We start from the raw sequence: 22919 nt of genomic DNA, 5'->3' as shown, positions 1-22919 counted from the left end.
TAAAGTAGGATCTATTGTTTATTTACATTAACACTGACATCTGAAAAATAAAAAATTTACGCATGCACTTAAAATTCATTTCAGTCAATAAATTTTTGTTTAATACCTATTATATGCAAAGTACTGCTTTAAACTAATAAACTGGTTAACACCAATATTATATATAAAGTCCTTTTAAATATCACTATCAAAATAAATCTTCCTTTCTGTGGTCCACAAAAGGAAAAAGATGAATCTGTATTTAATTTCCAAATACCTCCTTTAAAACAGAAGGGAATAAATTCCAACAATACTACTTTCACTGCATTCATTATTCCAAAACTCACCAGAACATCTGAAGATTACTTTCTGCAAGGCAGAGTCATGTGAAAATAAACCTTGACTTCACAGAGAAGTCTACATTGATAAATAGATATCCGTTAAATTAATTACAGTGTAAGTTACACACACTTATATAAAAAAGTAAAATGACAAGGATGAGAGTTTTTCATGGAAGGTGGTGAGTTGCCATGGAGTCTGTTTCTCTTGATTTTCTGAGGAGGGCTTGTTTGAGGGCACTAATTTTCTCATCAAGTTCAGCCAGTGAATAGTTCTGCTGTAAACAATACGAACATAAATTGCTGAATAAGATTCTTAAGTATCTTAATGCAGATAAAGTGCTAAATGAACTATAAATATTTAAAATATTCAAAAGCATGATAAATTTTTTCCTCATGAGAATAATTTTAAAAGTAAACTATACCAAATTTAAAGGCATAAAATAACCAGGCTTAAATATTTCTTTCTTTCTCTTTCCTAATGACTAAGCTCTCCTGAACCTTTTTTCTTTGAAAGAATAGTGAAAACTTTTTTAAAAACCTAATTACTCTCAATAGTAAAAAAATTAAATAAACTTTAGGATTAGCATAGATGCTTAAAATACCTAAAAAGTCTCTTTTGAGTGATCAACTGCAATCAACTACTTCTCTTGGAAAAAATGGCTGCTCTCAAAAATTTACTCAAAATTTTATAATAATTAATATGTTACTCTTAAAAAATAAGCCAAAACATTTTTTAAAGTTTCCCCCAAATTTAAATTTACATTACCACCTTTAAGGCAAGCAAAACCTTACTATTTAAGATTCAACTAATTAATAAAATAGTACTTTGGACACGGATGGGCTAAAGTCAACCTCTGCCAAACACCCTTTTTTTTCTTTAGATGCTGCTATTAGTAGTGTCCACAAAAGGGGAGAAGAGGGAGGAGACTGAAGTCACTTGAGTACTTACTATTTTTAAGCATTTTGTAACTAGTACATTTTTCTACTGTTCTATTAAAAAGCAGGATAAAGATCTTTATATTTGTTTATCCCATCTCAGTAATTCCATGCCTTTAAAATTATTTCTCCAATTCAAGTATATTAGTTTACACTGTCCTTTTTTTCCATCTTAAATCTTACCAGGGAATGATCTAAAAGCAACCATAGTAGAAACTTATTTATTAGTAAGAAAGGTATAAAACTAATCAAACTATTTCAGAAGCCAAAGTGAAAATGAAGTAACTTAACTTACTTGAGGTGGTTGAACTTTTCTTCTTTTTCCAGAAAAGTTCTAGATTAAAAGTAAAAAAAAAAAAGTAATCAATGTTTAAAAAAATTAAGCATCAATTTTCTTTTATAGAATACTGTACAAAATACGTAGAGCCTTTGGGAACCCTGACAAAAATAAAGCCCACCAACTGATCAAGCATTATCTGCAACTGACATCTACCTTCTTTATATCTGGAAGTTACCCTCCAAAGATGATGATGTTAAAAAATCAGTAGTACTATTGCGGCAACACGTTCATCCCTGGCAATACAAACTTTCCCACTAATTGCTAGCTTCTAAGGAGCCTAAGTGATTGCGTAAAGGGGTGTTCTGGGGATTTTCTTCTTAGTTTCCTTTTTTACAACCTTTCCATCCCAGGACGTTGAACAAGTCAAACAAAAGCAGAGGAAAGTGGAATTTGGTATACCAGGTCAGGCAAGGGTGAAAGCGCCCCTCCCCGCCCCCCCCCCCCCGACTGATTATAACAGACACTGTGTTGTCTACACAAGCAGCTATCTATCCGCTGCTTTTCTATGTGACTCAAGGGAATGGTGATCCCACCCAATCATCTTGTTAGTGACTGAAATGGGCATGTGTCCAATTCTGGCCAATAAATAAGGAAAAGTCTGCTAGAGAATAAGAGGAGAGCTTCTGGAAGAAGCTTCCTTACTTCTTTTGAGAGAAAGCCCTCAAAAAAGAGTTTCCCTGGATACTTGTATCTGGATAAGACACCTGAAAGCTGCAGCCGTCTTGCCATCTGCCTGGGGAAGAAGTCAACACTGAGCAGAGCTGAGATGGGAAAGAACCCAATTCTCTGACATTCCCGATTTAGCCACTGATTCAATTAACTCTGAAGATTATGTCATCGGTGGACTTCCTATTTTATAAGATAATTTCCGTACTGTGTAAGCCAGTTTCAGTTCAAATTTCTTATAGGTGAATCTGACAACATTCTCACTGACACATTACTGAACCTTTAACCTTGATCTATTAAATTCTTTCTAGACTTTGTTCTTAGTTTACCATCACCACAAGCTTTTAAATGGCAAATTAGTAAATCAGTATATCTGACAAAGAAACTGTAAACGTAGGGGCAAAATTTTTTCACAAACATTTCTGACCACTGAGATTTAGAAGAGAAGGTTAAAACTCACATTTTCCTTTGTGGCAGAAGTTGATTCAGAGAACATCTAGATATACCTCTCAGCAGTAGTTATAATAAATTAGAAATCATTAAGTTTTAGAATTATTAAATATGGAATAATAATGCTCAGCTACATAGCCTCTCCTTTCTTTGACAAACTGAGCTGGATACCTGTGGTGGGGCCTATGAGCAGGTAAGGACTTAATGTTTAATTTGGCCACTGCTCAGTCTTCTAACTTCCCAAGAGGTAGCTTTTTATACACGTATGAAAATACACTTCCCCTTGTTCTCGTAACAGTTTAACCTGTAGGATATTGATAGTTTCTATGTCATTAAGCAATCAGATTATTACTAAATTATGAAACCAAAGTGAAAACTATCAGAATGAGAAGAATAAGGACATCATTGGCTCAATAACTTAAAAATACACTAAAATGTTGTCTTTGGAGCTTATTTTCGGTCTTAGCAAAATATTTTGACAAGGGTAACACTTAGGAACACCACATCTACTACAGATAAACTAGACTAGCTTTAAAATTTGTTTTAGGTATAAGGAAATCTCAGTACAGACAGTTCCTAACTTACGATGATTTGACTTTTTGAATTTAGGATGGTAGCAAAGTGATATATAGTCAATAGAAATTGTACTTTGAATTTTGATCTTTTTCCTGGGCTCGTGATACGCACTATAATACTCTCGTGCAATGCTAGCAAGTGGCAGCAGCTACAGCTCCCAGTCAGCTACACAGTCATGAAGATAAACAACTGATACTCTACAGTACTGTGCTGTCAGATGATTTGGCCCAACTCTAGGCTAATGTAAGTGTTCTGAACACTTTGAAGGTAGCCTAGGCTAAGTTATGATGTTTGGTAGGTTAGCTGTATTAAATGCATTTTTGATTTACAATATTTTCAACTTATAATAGGTTTATCAGATGTAACCCTAATGCAAGTCAAGGGGCAGCTGTATAAAAGGTAGGAATTTTAACAAATTTTGGTGGCTCAGAGAAAATATTTGAGAGCACAGCACACTAAATAAAGTTAGACAGAAATAATTCAAAATTATCTCTTCTCTCCTAGCACTTTACCTTAGCAGGTACAGCCACACATCACTTAATGATGGAAATATACTCTGAGAAATGCATCATTAGGTGATTTCATCATCATGCAAACAATAGAGTGTACTTACACAAACCTAGATGGCACAGCCTACCACACACCTAGGCTCTATGGTATAGCCTATTATAGGCTACAAACCTGTACAGCACGTTATTGTACTAAATATTGTAGACAACTAGAACATAAGGGTTAAGTATTTGTGTATCTAAACATATCTAACCAAGAAAAGATACAGTAAAAATACCATATTATAATCTTATGGGACCACTGTAGCATATGTGGTCCACTGTTGACCAAAACATCACTATATGGAGCAAGACTAATTTATAGCTATGTTTATAATGCCTGTGTCCTAATGCAAAGATATTACACATATACATCTAGGCAACCAGTGCTATAAGGAAACTCAAGGCTAAGCAGGCCTCTTCCATGACCAACTTCCTTCCTTCTTTCTCATCAGTTGTAAAAGGCAATTGATTCTACATGTGCTATGTCTTAAATGTTTGTTCCCTTCTAGACCCAGTGCCCTGATTCAGACCTTCATTTCTCTCTGGCTTGGATAATGATATGTTTTCTAACCTATTAATAGTTTCCTTGACTCCAATTTCTCTTCAACTCAGACTTTATAATGCCAACAGACAGGAACCTAAATTACAGGTTTTTCTCTTTCTCAAAAACTTAATTGTGCTCCATTGACTCTGGCAGTGTAAACTGGGTAGTGTGACCTTCAAGGTTTACCAAAATGTGTTTACAATCTAATTTTCCAGCTGTTCACTCATGCTTCAGGCTCACCATGCACTTTCACACACACACGGCCTCTGCACATGATGATGACTTGGCCTTTAGCATTCTGCTCCCGATACTTCCCTTTACAACCAGGAGTTACCATTATAGACTAAAAATTATGCCTAGTCAGTACTTTGGAACAGACAATATACCTTCAAAGTCCAGCAATTAACTACAAGCCAAATCCTATCCATTCACTTGCACATCTACTTGATGTCTCCTACATTCCATGTACTCAAAGATGAACAAGACACATTTCCTACCCTTACTTAAGAGGTTCAAAATATAGTGTGAAGAAGAGATGTGAAAATATATGTGATAAGTACTATAAAATGAACAAAGTGCCACAGAAATATCCTTGTAAAGCATGTTATATTTACTGTTTTCAAGTGTCATAATTTTAAATCAGCAAGCAATTCTTTAGAAATATTCATAAAGATCATATCTTTTAAATAGTCTGTTAAGCCATACCCTTAAACTTTTGAAAACATTAACTACATTACAATCTTTCCATGTTTAATGTTAAGGGTAAAGATCTTTAGAACTATTACATTAAAAGGTACAACAATATTAACTCTTGTCATAATTCCTGTTTTATATACATTACACCTTATTTTGGAGTTTTATGTCTATTTTATAAAATGAAAAGAACTTTACATAATCTGATTTTGTTTTACTAAGTGATATAATGTACATCTTTTTCCATTAATGTTCCCCTTTTCATATGTTCATATGCTTCAATGTTACCCATGATTATCTCCATGCAACTGTAAGAAGCTGCCCCATGTTTCGAATTCTTCTACATGTGAATCTGGATCAACAAATTTCAATTTAAAATCTTTTAAGAGTTCAGAAGTTACACCAAAAATTCAATCCTTAATAAACTGAATGGGCTCAACTTTCTCTTACTTTCTAACTTTAGAAGCTAGAGGACTGTGCTACATATGTAGTCTCTTCTGTATACTGAGGGATAAATATGTAAAATTATGCAATAACCATGCACATACTCCCAGCATGAGGATTGTGAGAGAGATGAATAATATGCTGTGCCCTCTGCAGGGTATATGCTCAACTCCTCCCATGTGCAAGGACAATCCTAGAGCTAGCTCTATTCCAAGTGAGGAATGTAGCTCCTAGAGATGGCTCATTCATTCTGTTATAGAAGGGTTGAGTATAAAACCGTCTTTCCTAACTTAGGGTTTGTGCCATATATGTTCATAGGCCTGGAAGACAGAATCAGTCTGAATGTTTGAACCTTCCCAGTGTTTTGTGCTCCTGTGTGGCTCACTATTAATTTGGATATGTCACTTCCCACACTTATTCAGAAGTGGTTCTTCTAATCAAAGATATATTGTTTTCAACAGACTTGCAAATATTTTTAAAAAGTGCAGTTTTATCATAGGTTGCCATTATTCACCCTTTTCTGAATGCCTAACACAGCCAGGCCATTCCTGTTTACATTTATAATGCTTCCCACTCCTGAAGTCAGGCAGTCACCAAGCTTCCGACTTCAGCCTCTGAGAGTCTCAGTATTAGCCATTGACGTTTTAACTATCATCTCTAAACAGACTCTCCCAATTGTCTCAAGTGTAGGTACTGTATCTCAAAAAGCTTACCTGATATTTATATCTTCATATCCTCCTATGACTTCAAATTTACATTTCCCATAAAAATATTTCCCCCTTTAGATTTTCTTATTTCTATCAATGATGGTATCATTTTTCCAACCAGAAACTGGACAGATCCTTGCTCTATGCCTCTTTCGACATCCAGTGATCAGTATTTGTCAACTTTTCTTTCCTGTTTGCATTAATCTCTTCTATTCTCATTCATGTCCCTATTTTAGGATCTTACTTCACATCTAGGTAGTATAATACTATCTCCCGATCCTTAGTTTCTCCCTTTTCATTTATCCCACACTGGATTAGATCAATCTTTCTAAGTATTTCCCTCACAAGTCACTTTTCTGCTCAAATCCCTTCTACAGATTTCCCCTGCCTCTGTTTGGAAAAGAGATTTTAAACTCATGGGCACAGCATTTTAGGTCCTCTACAATTTCGCTGCCTCTCTCTTTAACCAAACACTGTATCCTAAGAACAACAGATCAAAACAAAACAAAAAAGATTATGATGTGAAAGGCTTGTTCCTTTGTTAACAAAGTCTGTATGTTAAGTTTTTATACATTGGAATTCGAAGAGATAAATGACAGAGCAAGGTCTCACTGGAGGCACTGATACTACCCACAGTCTCTTGCAAGATCAGTTCTATTGTTAGTAAGAATTGTATTAATGAGGTATGAAACTGAACTGGAAAAATAACCTTTCTATGGATTACTTAATGAAGGCAGCTTGATGGGAAAAACTTATGGCAAATTGCTTTAGAAAAAGTCATAAAGTATTTATGAAGTTTTCTAAGGAGATACATTCAAACAATAATCTTAAAGTGAAAAGATCTTTGTAATTATATAGTATAACCAAATTTCCTAAAATTAGACATCTGAAGACCAGAGGAATAGAGTGACTTATCCATGTTTATATAGCCATTTCATAGATGGTTTCTAAAACTAAATAAATTCTAATATTTACTGAGGTTTTTACCACATGCTAGGCAGTGTGCTAAGTGTCTGATCAGCATTGACTAATTTAATCCTTGCTTCAGCCCTTATTATTTTTATAAATCTCATTTTTACATTTGAGAGCAGTAAATCACCAAAACTTTCTCCAAATTTTTGTCATTTAGGACTTGTTGCCCCCTTTTGTTATGTGACCTGACTTCTGCCTCTAGAAATACTTCTTTTCTGTACCTCACTTTAATATCTAATCTATAACTTCAGAAAGATTGCTCCTACACCTAAAATGAATTTTAAATATATTTTCACCAGGGACTTATATGATCCATACTAAAGTGCGCTATTTTACATAATTTTTCAGAAACAAGAGTTTGAGTATAATCTTTTATATTATTTTAGTTTAATATGGCACTCCTTAAAAAAAAAAAAACCCAGAAAAGGCAGGTTATAGATAATCACCTTAGAAGACTAAGGAAAATAACACAAGAGCTCAGGATTATTTTCTCAAAAATGCTGACGTGCCAAAGAAGATACTTACTGGCACAACACTGTTTCTTAATTTTCTTAGAAAAAGGGGTAGGAATAAATGAATGAATGCTAGAATTAAGGAATTAGATAAATATAGACTAGTCTTTCAAAAAGTATGGTGGTTATGATAAAGAAAAAGACAGGGTGGCAGCTTGAGATGTGTGTGTGTTTAGTACGGAGAAATATAACCGTGTATATTTGAGCGAAGGGTCTGTGGGGAAAGAGGGATTAAAGAGACAGAAGGGATAACTGTCAGAGCAAGATCCCAGAGGAAGCCTTTGTTTTACAAGATAGCAAGTACAGAATGACAGGCTCAACCACTGTCCAGGCTGATTCATTACACCATGAAAATGGCCTATGTTTGAGAATTTGGGTATTGTATAAAAAATATTCAGAATCAGAATTTTTAAAGGAATAGAAATGCCCCTACACAGGACTGTGTTCATTCACCTTTGAATTATTAAAAGTGTTTTTTGCATATAGATCAATGAGTAAACTGTTAAATCACAAAGAATCCTAAAATAAAACATTTTTATTTCTTTTTAAGAGATACTTATACTCACCACAGATTGAAAATATTCAGGAGAGATACCTTCCAATTCAAGGATTTTATCCTCAAGTTTTTTAATTCTTTGATAAATGTCTCTTGGCACAGGACCACCTAAATACATTAAAAAATTTCTGAGATACTACTGAATAATTCTTTTTTCTTACAATTTTTATTTTTAAAATACCATGCAAAGACACTTATGCAAGTGAATGTGAAATATTTAAACTTAAGAAAGTAAAAAGTAAAATAGAATGAATTCCTTAGCTCATACTTTCATATTATACATTATGGGACATATTATACTACATCCCCTCTCTCCAGACCCCATTTATGCTTCCTATATTGCTAGAAACTTTATGTTAAATTCATTTTATAAGATATTGAATAGTTTCCGTACAGAACAATTTGTATTTTTGATAGGCTTTGATAGTTACAAGAGAGGAGTAAAATACACAGTGACAAATGACAATTCAATTCCATTACTGCAATGTCATATCATTATTTTTCTCAATTTATATTTCTCCCCATATATCATATTTTCTCCTTTGACCTAGAAGAATGTTAAAAGGGGGCTTTACTGTAATTCTAAATTAATAAATTTTCTGGAGAGGGGGACAGCAGATTAAGGTCACTCAAATTTCAAGTTTATGGTTATATTCAGAATCCTTCCACTTCTCACACCCTCCACAGTGTGACCATTCTGGTCCAGGCTACCACCATCTCTCCCTGTTTCTGCCTTGCTTCCATAGGGTATATTCTCAACACAGCAGCCAGTGATTCTTTTAAAATGTAAGTCAGAATCACGCCACTTCTCTGCTCAAACCTTTCCAATACCTTACCATTTCCTCAGATTAAAAACCAAAGCCCTTACAATGTCCTACAAGGCCCCATACAATTTGGACATTCTCCCCATATCCATATAGTTCTAGCCACTTGATTACTTTTTAGGCTGGGCACCCCATCAGCTTTAGCAACTACGGTTCCCTCTACCTCTATACTGCTAAGACTTATTTACTCCTGCCAACTCCAGGTCTTGGCTCAAAAGTTACCTTTATCAGTAAGGCTTTCTCTGACCATCCTTTTAAAAATACCGGTAGTCCTGCTACCTCACCCTACCCCGCACTCCCTGTCTTCCTTACCTTAATTTTTTCCATATCCTTACTGGCACCCAACATTTTGTAGATTTTGTTTATTCACTGTCTGCCTCCCCACTCTATAAGTTCCAAGTGAACAGAGAGTTTTGTTTTTTATTTTTATTTCAGGATATTATGGGGGCACAAACATTTTGGTTACATGTTATCACTTTGCCCAGACTGTTTTATTTGTTTTATTCATTGGGTATTGCTGTGTAGCTTGTGCATCGCACAAAGCCAGGAAGCATCAGTTTATAGACTACAATGCCTGGCACAGAGCAGGCGCTCAATATTTACTGATTGAATATATGATTAGACAATCATGCAATTAAAGAATATGTGTAAATTTTTGTATCGAGTATCAACTTGTTAAATATGAAACTCTAGAAATATCTTTTTTTTTTTGAGAATGTGTTTATCTTAGGACCTTGATAGTTCTTCTGTTGAATAAGGTAAAATGAGTAACTTGTTCATTTGACTTGGTTCTTGCTGCTCCCTTTATTACCTACAATGTCCTCTGCTTTACCCCTGTACCTTTCTGAGCTGGTTCAGGTCCAAGTCTGAACGTCTTCACACGGAGGCTCCACGTGCCCACCATTCCCTTCTTCACTGCCCCTTTACAATTCTACTTTACCATTAATCTTTCTCCCACCTAGTTTATAAAGCCATCGGAGCCAGAGAACATAACTATATCTCAATATTCCTTGTGCCTAAAATAGTGCTTGGCACATAGTAAGCATTCAACAGATATTTTTCCAAAAATTAACTAATTGATGCTTTTAGAGACTTAACCAGTCAATCTTTTATATACTTGCATTTTAAATCCATCTACTTCTGGAGAGGATTAATTCTTAATGCTAATGTCCTATTGCCCTCAAAGGCTTACTCATTTTCTTATCTTCTTCTACCTCCATCCAGCAAATACTCTAGGCTGGACTAGATTCTGAAATTCTCTGAATTGTATTTTGTGTCCCTGTCCTTTTTGCAAATGCTGGTCCTTCTTTATGAAATGCTTTGCTCCTGCTGTTCTCTCTTTTGCTTTGCTCCAGGAAAATTCCTACTAATCTTTCAAGGGTTCAAAAGTTACCTCATCAGGGATGCCATTCCCTTGACCTCCCCTGAGAGAATGTTAACACTAACTTTGCATCCCACTGTTCTGTACACATATCTAAAAAGGTGAAATGAGCAATTGTTCAATCAATAAACATTTGAGCACTTTCTTTGAGCCAGGTGCTATACTAGGTACAAAGTAATGAATATGACATAGTTCCACTCTCACAGACCTTACTACCTCACAGGGGAGACAGAAATTAAGCAGAACCATAACTGTTTTAAAGGAGGGCAGGGAGTACCAAGTACTGAGACTATATAAAAGGGGAATCTACACTGGTCTGGGATCAGGAAGGAAAAGCATATATGGAAGGAAGAGCATGAGTACAAAGACCTCAGGGGACCAAAACGAGCGGGAGATGGGAAGCCCAGAGATGTGGCTGAACTATTGGTGTGGATCACACTATTTAAAATTACAACCTCCTCTGATCCCAATCTCCAAATTTTTATCTGGGGACAAACAAGATCAGATTTCAGCTTTAGAAAAAGCAATTTGGCCACAGGTAGACACTGATCTAAAGGAGGAAGTCTAATGGCGAGCAGACCAGTTCCTATCCTTCCATCAGTCCGAGGCAGAGATCATAGTGGCTTCAACTATAGTAGCAGCCATGGAGATAGACAGAAGTGGGCAGATTTGAGAGATACTGAGAAGGTAGAATCAAAAGGACATGGTGACTAAATGGAGAGACAGACTCAGGCTCTGTGGCCAGTTAACATCTGGATTTGATTTCCAGTTGTCACTTACTATCTTGGGCATTTTGCTTGAGTTCTTTGAACTTCAGTTTCTTTATCTGTACAATGATATAATAATAGCACCAGTACCTCAAAAGGGTACTGTTCAGTATTAAGTGATCTGACACATATGTAACACTTTCTAGGTGACTGGCACTTACTATAGTTCAATAAATGTTAGTTCACTTTCCCTATGGCATTTATTTATTTATATGCTTATCCTCACTGAGAGATCCTTGAAGACTAGGACATTTATCAACACTTTGTACCTAGCACAGTGAGTGATAAGAATGAGAAGTGGTCATGGTAAGTTATGAAATTAGTGATAGGCAAAGACTATATTAGTTTTCAGCTGTGACTTCAATAAACTTAGGCTATCAGGATCTATTTCGAACCTGTACACATTCTACTAAGACTCTCTCAATTTTAGAAAGTGGCAAGAAGTGTGAGAGAAGGAAGAGCATAGACAAGAACCGTACATTCCTTGAGAGGAATACTTTATTTATTTTTGTATTAACCCAAACAATGCTTTATACATGATAGGAGATCAATGAAAATTTGGTGACTAAATGAATTGGAATTTTTTAACCACTTGCAAATTGTGGAATACCACCTGGCCCTTTGCTTACCTGTCTGTAATCGCAAGTGAGCCTCAATATTTTGCAGTCGTTCTTCTACAGCCTGATTACCACAATCTCGAAGCATGCTATTAGGTTTATGACCTGACCCTTGAATTCCTTCAGGTCTAGTCTGTGGTCCATATGTATTCACAACTCTAGAAACTAAATTAAGAAGCTTTGAGCCTATGTAAATTTATATTTCAAAAATCAGAAATTCTCTCTCCCTAATAGTAGTTTATAATCTTTTCATAAAGATCATCTAACCACAAACCCAAATATGAAGAATACAAGATTTTTTGTTTTAAAATAAACAAAATTTAGATGGGAAAGCTATTTCTATTCCATTTTGCTAATAATTTAGAATAAGCTGTCAATGATTCAGGTATTACGTGATGGTTACTTACCCTTTACGTGACTTTTAAATCCAGGGTAAGGGGTAAAAACAGCATCAGTTCTTGCACAACTATTTTCTAAGGAGAATTTAGATGAAAATAAGTTTAAATGTATTCTTCACTTCAAATGTATGAGATTTTTGATAAACTTCCAATAATCCATATTACATATTATTCATAAGAAAATTTTAAATAATAATCATTAAATCACCATCACACAGGACAGAATCTAGTGACCTTTACCATCTAAAATGTATCACAATATCTAATATTCTTATCTAATGTTCATATTTACAAACAGAAAAGCCATTAACATTAAGTGGCATAATTTAACATAATTTTTAATGAAAACCAATATCTCTAAAACCATTTGGGCCTTTGGAGAAAATAATTTATATATTATAGAGTATCTTAATTCTACTTCATTGTAGAAATAGAATTCATCATTTTTACTAAAATATATTTTTTAAAAACCCAGCATTTTTGATATTACTGACCAAATTAGTGAACACCCAATAAAAAGGATCAATTGCACATTAAACACCCTTTTTATTTCAGAGCTCCACACAAAGAAGACCTTGAAATCTGAAGTACATGTACCTTTCCACTCTGCCTAGATTTTTTAAAACCCCTAATTTTAAAAACCCCTAATCACAAAAGTCATCTACTTCTTCCCATCCTATCACTTTCAAAAAATGCAATTTTAGGAAAGATATGTTGTAAAAATTTGTTCCTATTTTTTTCCAAGCTGAAAAGTATAATTTCTTTCAAATTAGATATAAAGAAATAAATTACAATGGAAGAAAACTGGAAAGATGTTAACATACACTACTAATTTTATACATATAATTATGTTATATAGAAACATAACATGATACACTATAGTAATAATAATATACTAATGTTTAAAATAACATTAGTAAAACCATGCATTGGCAATAAATTTCCTGCAAAATTCCCTTGATTATTTTATAAAAATTGGAAGGAAAGTGAGATACTGAAAGAAAATTATTTTTTTCCCTATGGAATTTGATTTTTAAAAAATCCACTGTTTTAAATTTAGGTCACATTGATAGGTATTAAAAGAAAAACACTAACACATTAAAATATATTTATATGTTTTTCAGTCTAACTTTCCTGAATAGCTCTGCTGAAAAGTTAATTTGTGTGAATAAAATTCCATATCCACTTATCTTTGACTAACATAGAGTCATCTTTTCCTTTTTCTTGTTTTTCTAGAGATACCTTAAAATATGCTTAAAGAGTCATCACTTCTCCATTCTCTTTCTACCATTTCTTGGGGCTAAGGGTTAAAAAAAGAAGCTATCATCCATTCTGGAGCTATATTCCAAACATACAGATTAACTGACCCATCAGTGAGAAATTCAGCATGGTGTGAAGATAGTGAATGTATGAGTGCTAGTCACTCTCCACAGCAATTCTTGCTAGCACTGTTTTGAGCCAGCAAGGGATTGAATGGGCCAAGGAATCCTGCTGAGCATTTCAATTCTTGTCAATTTCTATCCCCTGGTGGTTTATAATAATAGAGTTAGCAAGGAGAACAGAGGAATAACATTAGTGACACATGTGCTTGCTCCCTCAACAAACCTTTTCTCATGGGTTGCTTACAGTTGGATTATAGTACCTGAGATTTTGCCTCTGTTGCACTTGTTCTGAAAAGCTTAACAGGAAAATATACCAAATTCAAAGATACACATGTATAATGTTAATAGTAGCACCCACCTGAACTTAGGACTCAACCTGAGCCTTTGTTATTTCATTATTAAGAGAATCAGTGTGCCAGTGTGATACAAGTCACTTCTAGGTTCATCTGACAATTCTGTGTTCATGATAATTAGCCATGAGATATTAGAGGCAACAAGAAAAATGTTCACTCCAATTATGAACTCTTCTCCATAATTTTTTTTAAGAACTACTTGTTCTGATTATTACTATGATGCCTGAGTATGATCTATCACAGTGCTTTACAACATTTTGTATTCTGCAGCATACCTGCAGATCTGTAAACGTACTATAGCATCAAGTGGAGAGGGAAAGGAGAATGTGATGAAAAACAGTGAATGTATGCACTATGAGAGAAAGGAAAAAAGCTTAAGACACCATGGTCTTCATGACAAATTGGTTGTATCGTGACATAAAACGTTTCAAATAGCTCAAGAGTAGTGAGAAAACTGCTCCCTCTGGAGGAATATTAACTCTACTAAGTTTACTTTATATATTAACCTTAATTTCACAAGTACATTTACAGGCTTGAAATTTATACAGCTCAGTTCCTTTAACCAGTGAGACTGAACAACCCTGTCACCCACACTTCACCTTCATTTCCTAAAGGAACTTTAAAGTAATCTTTCACTTGTGGTAAACATTAGCCTTTTTGTAAAAGCATTTATTTGATTTCTGTGTAACCAAAATGAAAACTAGCTTTACAATACAGTCTATTATTAAGCAGAAGGAAATTCCACTGCCTTACTCATTAAAACTATGAAATAAATTGTTTTAATGTTACTCATTTTAAAAAATAAATAAAAAATTAGAGCAACTGTAAAAATTGCACTTAAACTGCTATGAAAATTAACCTCTAGGTAGTTACCTTGATTACAATCAATAACATTGCAAAATTCCCTGACGTTGTTTTCATTGATTTCAGCTTGCTTTCTTTCAATAAACGCAGATATTCGTCTGTCAATCTACAAACAATAAGTATGTTTTAACAATGTAGACATAATGAGATTTTTTAAAAAGTAATACCCTCCCACTCCCCAATCCTCTCCAAAACTTCTTACTTCTGCTTTTCCGGCCTTTATTTGAACCACTTCTGGATCAAAATGGATCTGTGTCTTTTTCACATCTCCTAAATCACAATCTTTGTGCTTTTCTTCCTGGTCACCAATGGAAAATTTGGTGTTTATTTCATTTTTGTTCCCCATGTCTGTTTTTCCTATGTCTTCACAAGCAGTTGTATTCTCCTCTTTAATCAGAGGCTGAAGTTTTGCTAAAAAAGGCTGAGAAGAACACAATTCCATCTGCTGGGGTTCACATTAACCAAAATTAATTACACATTTAATATATTTACATAAATTTCTGCTAAGTAAATGAAATATTTAATATCAACTATTAAATATAAAAGTTGTTATATCACAATACATAAATCTGAGCACATATAAGTGTTTACTGTTCTCTGTTATTGTGACCATTATCATTTGCTACAAATTTATTTTTAAAAAAAGAAAGAAAGAAAGAAAATCTGAGGAAATTTAAAATTTTCTTTGAGGGAATCATTCTGTCACTCATCTTTTATTTTGTGCCAAATCAAAGCCTTCAGCCTCTGGCACCAATGCCACTTAATTAACATGTCATTCAAATGTCTCCTCAGAACACTAAGGCTTAGTATTTTTCCTCCTTAACACGAGAGCCAGTGCTCTCACTCAGCAAAGCCCTGCATTATCACTATATCACTGGAGATTCTCCACTTGAAACTGCAGTTGGCCAATGTGAATGAGAAAGCATAGACATGAAATATATAGGTGTTATGCTGAGTGAACACTCAGACTTTTCCTGACATGACAAAGTATCTTCTTGGGTCATGAAATTAAATTTTAAAAAACAGAAAACGGACAAGGAAAAAACCCTACCAAGATCCATAGCTGAAAAGAGATAAATGTCACCTATCACTATACTAGAGGGGGGAAAATACCCTTTTGTATAAGTTATATTACCCATTTATGCCCCCCCCAATAATTAGGCCTCATTTGAGTTCAATGCTCTGCCCTTTAAAAACCGGGTTAACCATTACTTTTAACATGAAACACAGAGTTAAATTTTCCCACAATGTCATTGAATGGAGGGCTGAACATTAATGCCTATTCCATTAGTCAAAACATACTAACACTTATCAATGTTCCAATTATTTTTTCATACCTACAATTTTGCTTCCATTGTTTCCTATACCAAATACTCTTCTGAAACCTTATGTTAATCACAGTAAACTGACCAATCCAAACAGTTCTTCCGTTTATCTTCTTGACACTTCACATTTTACACTTTGATTCTAGATAAACTGCAAACTTACAACAATTATAATTGCAGAGATGTTCAATTAGAAACCAGCAAGGTCATAATACTGTTCAGTTATTGAACTGAAATATTAAAAGATATAATAATACTTTATACATAACAATGCAATATTGACTTATATATATGAAGAATGAATTATTTTCAACTACTAAGAAAAAGAAAAAATAGTGACTGGCTACTAACTAAGATGAGACATTAATGTCACAGAAATTACTTTCTTTTTAAAAACTATGCTGAAACTGTTTAATTGCAATAGACACTCCAGGATGTGTCATGCTGGGATAATGCCACTTCTTGAACCACTGAAAGCACTCCATGAGCCTCCAAACTCACCCAAGGCATGGAATCATTATCATAGCATGACACACACCTGCCGTGTCTTATTGCTTAATTATAACCCACCATAGATGGAACTGTATTGAATTTTCAGTGCAAGTTTAGAATTGAATAGAGTTGCATTTGTTCAATCTCATACCCACATTGGCCTATTGGGCTATATTGCCATAACTGTCCTGATCACTACTGAAACTAACAGATTTAGATCCAATTTGGATGTAAGTAACCTTTTATTAGTATCACTATTAATACACTGTTAAGATAGAAATGACAAATACTCCAGCAAATTTAACCACAATTAATTTCTATTTTCAATATTGAGTTAACATTTCTAACAAGATATTTACCTGTAAATATAAAATGTGTTGCTCAAGTGCACTAAAGAGCAATGCAGGCTGGAATGCTGAGAGGCTCTGGAGCTTGTTCCAATCGATTGTAATTTTCACCACATCGTCTCTGAGGCTAAGCTTCAAAGGGACAAACCAGTAACATCACAAAAATTACAAGATTAAGCTGTACATATGGGATTGTCACAAAAATAAGATTTCTATAGAGTAACACGTCTATTTTGCTCAAAGTTATCAAGTTTTTAATGATACATTAAAATGCTTTACCCATTTTAAAAGGCCAAGGAAGGTACATATTTTCATTAAAAACAAAGCAAAATGACATCTCTGATTCTATTCGTGGGTCTGTGTAATGGGGCCATTTTAGAAGAGATGCCATTCATGAAGATGAAAATATGAAGGCTCTCTTGATACTTCAATATCTAAAAACCTTTGGATGGGTTCCAAAATAGGCTTGCCTTATTCAGATTCCTACTATTTCTAGCTCAGAGCATTAACCAACAGAAGCACAACTGTTTTACAAAAGTTCTAATATGCACACGTCTCTTTGTTAAATATGTGCACAAATACATATCAGAAATATATAATTATTCTGATGTCCTCCGAATCACATTTTTATTGTTTTCAACTTTAATCAATTTTTAAAATAATTTAAAAATCAAGACTATCCATACATATAAAGTCTAGTGATAAATGGCAACATGTTTACCTACTTCAAATAAAAAAAGACTTCTCCACAATAGTGAAAAAAATTGCCAGAAACTGAATGGAATGTCCAGATCTTTTGCTAAATACTATTTCCTAATAAGATGTTAAGGGCTCATTATATCAAAATTTTTTATCAGTTGGTGATATGATAGAATAAAATCATACCCAGAAAACTACCAAGAATCTGAATATAAAATTAATATCAAATCAGTGAAAATTTTAGAGTGAGAGCTTCCATCTGCAGTTTTTCGAGTGAATAAAATTGAACTACCATAAACTTTTCTAGGGACATGTGTTTATAGCATAGCATAAGGATATACTCCATAGAATCAACTTAACTACATTTTTTCAGAAATAATTAAAAATTAGTCATGTTTTCTACAAAATAAAGTGTTACATGAGTTCAAATACAGATTTATGAGTTGTAATTATAATAAAAGAAGAATCACTATACAAGGATTAAAGGATCCAAAGTTACCAATAAAAAAGCAATATATTGAATTAATACTATGTGGCAAAAATTTACCACCCTTTGAACATGAGACCAGAAGTATTTAAAGTCTATATTGGATAAGTGTAAAGAAAAATATGAAATCCTATGCTGGCTGTACTGGCAAAGATAACGTTATATTAATTAAGATTTTATATTAAGATTAATGCATTAACCTTAATTTATATTACTTTAATGTCTATAAAGATTTTGTTAGTCAACATATATTACATATGGAAGTAATCCATTATTATAATTTTATAATTCTCAATGAGATCTATAGTCAATTATAGCAAATTTATGAATATGGATGGTTTGGAGATAAAGCAGACAAATCCTCAACCAAAGCAAAGTATCACATTTTCTAGAGAAAATAATAGAAAATAAGTTTTAATGTTTGAATCACATTCTCATTTCAACAGAACTACTAATTACAAGTGCAATTAAGAATACCTGGTCTTTTAAGAAAACCGTATAATAATGTCACAAATTAATTTTAAAACTTTCCCAATACATTTGACTATTCATTCCACAGATTCCCTATTAGTAATGTTAATTCTATGCATTTTCCTCCTATAGAACTTGGAATGGTAAATAATCCACTCAAAGATCTCTATTAGTCTGTTTTTAATATAGATTATTTAAATATGCATTTCCAGTAAAAACCTTATTTAAATTAATACAAAAACCAAAGCTAAAAATAAATAATTCCTTAGCTTGGTAAAATGGACCATCCAGAGGCAAGTAAAAAAGGTTAAAATTAATAAATCTTGTGAGCTGAAGTAGAAAATGCTTTTAAGCACTCAATTTTATGTGTCCTCCTGAGGAGAGCTAATAATACAATGATACTGAGGTTGAGGCAAGATGAACTTAAGCATATTACAACATACATTTTAAAAATCCTTTAAACTTCGTGCAAAAGGAAATACTCATTCTTCTGGGGACCATATTGTAAGCATGGTACTCTGGCTTTCATTCTTAGTATTTCTCAAAAAAAGTATTATCAAAATGATAAGCATTTAATTGATGAGACAATCTTATTTTTGACATTTGTGTAATATGGAAGGTCCCTTCACTGTGTCTCAGTAAACTCACCCAACATTTACCCTAAACATTTTTTACAGGTGACTTAAGTAAATTTTAATCACTCCTCTACTTGTACCTTTAGAATAACTGAATGTTTAAAATTTTTAAATGAGCTTGAAAAACTCAGTATACAAAATATTTCAAAAGAAATGTTTAAATCATTGCTCAATATTAATTTTTAAAAACATTCCATCACTGAAAAATAAACTGTAATAGCTGAGTATAAACTTTTTTTGTCTTGACATCAGAATATGAATAACATTTAATGCTCCAATGTTGTCATAAAAAGTTCTCTAACTTTTAAACCATTTAAAGGCCTTGAATCTTAAGATTGAAATGTTAATAACAGAAGTCCCCAAGTCTTAAAAAAAATTTTTTTGGGTAAGTCCTTGGCAAAAAATTGAGTTGAAAAGTTGGATCTTTTAGGAGATTCTATTAATAATTGCTTCATTACACAAAACTGAATGTTTAACTTGCAGTACTGTTCTTTGTAAGTCACAAGAAACATGCTAAGAGTTTTTAGAATACCGAAATAACTCTTTACAAGATTGATTCTTAATCCACTCAAGGCTTTTAAAAATGATTTTCACAAACGCTCTATTTTCATAGGAATTTACCATTATCTTTGACATAAATGCCTGCTGTGTCTCCTACATGCACAAGTACTAGCACCAAAACAAACTTTTATAGCTAGAAAATGGTCCATAAGATATAAAAGAAAATAGCTCCTTTTAAAAAGCAGTTTAACAAACATACTTTTAAGTTGTTTCTCATTTAAAATTTGCTTTTAATTTTACATCATGAAACGAAATACTAACTTGATCGAATAGAGTGTAAGGAGACAGTTTTTTTAAACCCAGTTTTACTATGACATTTCTGCAAAAACGATTTATCAGCCAGTTAAATAGTTAACAGTTAAACAATTAAACGACAGTTCTGATGCAAACAGCATCAAACATGGATAACTCATCCAACTTTATGCTATTTTAAATGAATTCCTTTTACTTTCCTTCCCGTTTGTAAAGGTTAATAGATGCACACAACTGCCAGAAGGAGAAAAGAAATAAACAAAACTAAGTGACTCATAAGAGCAAGTCACCCTAAAAAAAAAGGCCGAGAGCGCGCTTTTCCAAAAATCTCAGGCTGCACTGACCGACCAATTTCTATAATAAGCTGGAGGAAAAAGGACGCTGAGCTCCAGGCGCCTCCTAAAGCCTCAGTGAAGCTTTTTCGTATTGTCTCCAAGCCCGCTCCTCGGGAAGCCGGGCTTTCACTTTAGATCCTCCTCACTTACTCCTGGGGAGAACACTTGCAAGGTAATCTAGTCTGCAACCCGTACTGAACTACGCCCTCACGGCTGCCCTCCTCTCTCCGGCCGGAGGCGGCAGGGCCTGGGTTTGTCCCCGGGCAGCATCCCACACTCCGGCAGCCTCGGCTGACCCCCGCCTTTGCTAAAGGCAAAAAAGGGGGGAGGGGCCCGATGGTTACCCTGCTTTCAGTCCCTCAGGCCACCTCTCACCTTTCCAGGCAGGGCGTGCAGGGAGCGAAAGACTTCGCAGAGCACCTCTCGGGAGACGCTGGGGCTGCAGCTTCGCTCCAGGCTCCTGTCACCGCTGCTTGGGAGACTAAGCTCCGTGGCAGCAGCCATGATACCTTCACAGGCCGCTCCACAACCACCACCACCACCACCAAGGTTCGCTCACAACCCCACCCCCTCCCTCTCCTGCTTTCGTCGCTCAGCGATGACGTGAATAGCGTCTCATTTAGACTGGGCATTAAGGCCCCACCCCCTCTATGTGACTGACAAGCACGTACGCCAATCAGGTGCAACTACATATTGCGCCGTGATTCTGGAGCGGGTAATTGCTGAGGAGCGCTGTGCTGGATGCCGTTGGGCGATTTGATTGAAGTCGTGTTGTGTTAAGGGTTAGCGTCATGAAGTTGGCTCATAGATGTTGCTTATGAGTGTTGGTAAGAAGAAACTTATAATTAAATGTTAGAGTTTGAGCCCTAAAAATTGAAATTTTAACCTGGTAGTGTGTAGTGGGTCTGGAGAAAGATTGCTGGTCAGGGATGGAGCGTGTTTCTAAACACTGGAAAACTCACACAGAATTGTCATAATCAGAACGTTTTAATCCCTGCAAGGTTGTTTAAAATGCATATAAATCAATGCTACGAATTTTTCATGCGGGGGAGGGCAGGATGTAAAAGAACAATAAAAGTGCACCATTATACCTCATTTTACTATAAAGGAAATGACGTTAACGATCTTAAATCTGTAAAATAATTATGTCAAGTTTTAAAACGTGCATCAATTGCTATTATCTGCGTGATAACTGTAGAGATGCTCAACACGAAAATTGTTTCAAAGAAGTGAAACACTGTCAATATGATTCCAACAGGAATTTAACCCAAATAAGTAATATCATGCAACCACAATCTTTGAAATTAGGAGGACATAAAATTGAACTGGAATTTGGCAAAGTATTATTTACCCTGTAGCTTTATTATAAAGATGTTTGAAGGACTTTGTAATCTTTTAATCAGACTCTAACATTTAAAAAAAAGTTATCCAATGAAAACATAGTTTAAGAAGAATTTTTAGTGTTAAGCTCTATTCCAAAATACTTTATCTGTATCTATTCCAATATACATTATCTGTTTAGAGTTAAGGATGAGGGATTTAAAACTCTTAATTCTAATGGTCTAATGCATTTACATTAGAGGAAGTAGAGGTGGAAACTCACGCAATGCGTATTCTTTAGTTTTAGAGTAGACTGAATGAAAGGGAAGGAATAAGGCATCAAGGAACTGGGAGAAGGACAGTAGGGATGAAAGGACAGTAGGGATGTCACTTCTGAGGACAAGGACTGAGCCTTCATGGAGCTAGCCTCAGCCTGCTACTGTGTCTGGCACCCATGAAGCACCTGATGCATGCTTTTTTTTTTTTATGGCTAAATGGAGAAAAATAAAGTTAACCTTTAAAAATAGAAAGCAACCCACCCATCTACCATGCTTCCATCTTATTTGACCTGTCCCTAGGGAGTCTCTTAATTAGGTTTTCATTTCCAAAAACGTGTGGGATCAGGAGGCTTGACAAGATCTTGAGAAATCTTGCCTGTTCCCTTGTTAGCAGCAGGACATATAACTGATAGTCCAGCCTATGTCTAGAGACAGAAAAAAGACTTCCCAACATCCAATCCCATTCAAGCCACTCATCCCCCTATCTAACCTAAATTTGTGATTCTTTGCAATGTTAGCATATTTTCTTTGCCCCTTGTTCTCTTGTTATTGGGGAATCATTGTAATGGGGTAACTAGAAGTTTTTGTTCTGTGCCAAATTAGCAATCAATTTCAGATCATTTGTTTTCATCAGGCATATGAAGTATTTTTTTCAAATATGCAGGATACTGGTATGCAACACATTTGGGAATATGCTTTGTACATTAAAAGAATACTGTCTTTAGAAAGGTACTGCTCATTCTTTCTTTGCCATCACTGATTTTGAAATTTCAAGTTTTACTTGTTGCCTTGATCCCCTAATATAGAATTAACTGATGGCCATTTAATTTGTATATCAGTTCTCTATGTTATTCTGTGTTTCAA

At 34.5% G+C, this 22919-nt stretch overlaps 1 protein-coding gene across 4 annotated transcripts; it reads right to left on the bottom strand.

Annotated features, from left to right (window-relative positions):
* Positions 1-21056, bottom strand: LOC123650069 (MAP3K12 binding inhibitory protein 1). Of its 4 annotated transcripts, none has more exons than XM_045568491.1 (9): positions 20833-21056; positions 17030-17149; positions 15056-15274; positions 14863-14959; positions 12264-12329; positions 11869-12021; positions 8278-8375; positions 1552-1590; positions 1-595 (listed from the first exon to the last, which is right to left on the bottom strand). In XM_045568491.1, exons 1-9 carry the CDS (start codon positions 20959-20961, stop codon positions 488-490), a joined length of 1029 nt encoding a protein of 342 aa, XP_045424447.1. In that variant the 5' UTR covers positions 20962-21056; the 3' UTR covers positions 1-487. The 4 variants fall into 4 exon arrangements, with proteins under 4 accessions (XP_045424447.1, XP_045424455.1, XP_045424470.1 ...); XM_045568499.1 differs by having other exon boundaries at positions 1-592; positions 20833-21026; XM_045568514.1 differs by lacking the exon at positions 11869-12021 and having other exon boundaries at positions 20833-21026.
* Between the last annotated feature and the right edge of the window lie 1863 nt (positions 21057-22919).

Source organism: Lemur catta, chromosome 1 (assembly GCF_020740605.2).
Source record: "Lemur catta isolate mLemCat1 chromosome 1, mLemCat1.pri, whole genome shotgun sequence".
Classification (NCBI taxonomy): Eukaryota; Metazoa; Chordata; class Mammalia; order Primates; family Lemuridae; genus Lemur; species Lemur catta.
Note: the sequence above shows the minus strand (reverse complement) of the source record. Positions and strands in the feature narration are given on the sequence as shown.

What these genes read in the sequence shown, in the direction of transcription:
- LOC123650069 (XM_045568491.1), bottom strand. Translation starts at nt 20,961, where the DNA reads ATGGCTGCTGCCACGGAGCTTAGTCTCCCAAGCAGCGGTGACAGGAGC. An exon ending in AACACATTTTATATTTACAG is followed by an intron (nt 15,275 to 17,029) that starts GTAAATATCTTG and finishes TGTTCTTCTCAG; the next exon opens with CCTTTTTTAGCAAAACTTCA. An exon ending in CTGAATATTTTCAATCTGTG is followed by an intron (nt 1,591 to 8,277) that starts GTGAGTATAAGT and finishes CTTTTAATCTAG; the next exon opens with AACTTTTCTGGAAAAAGAAG.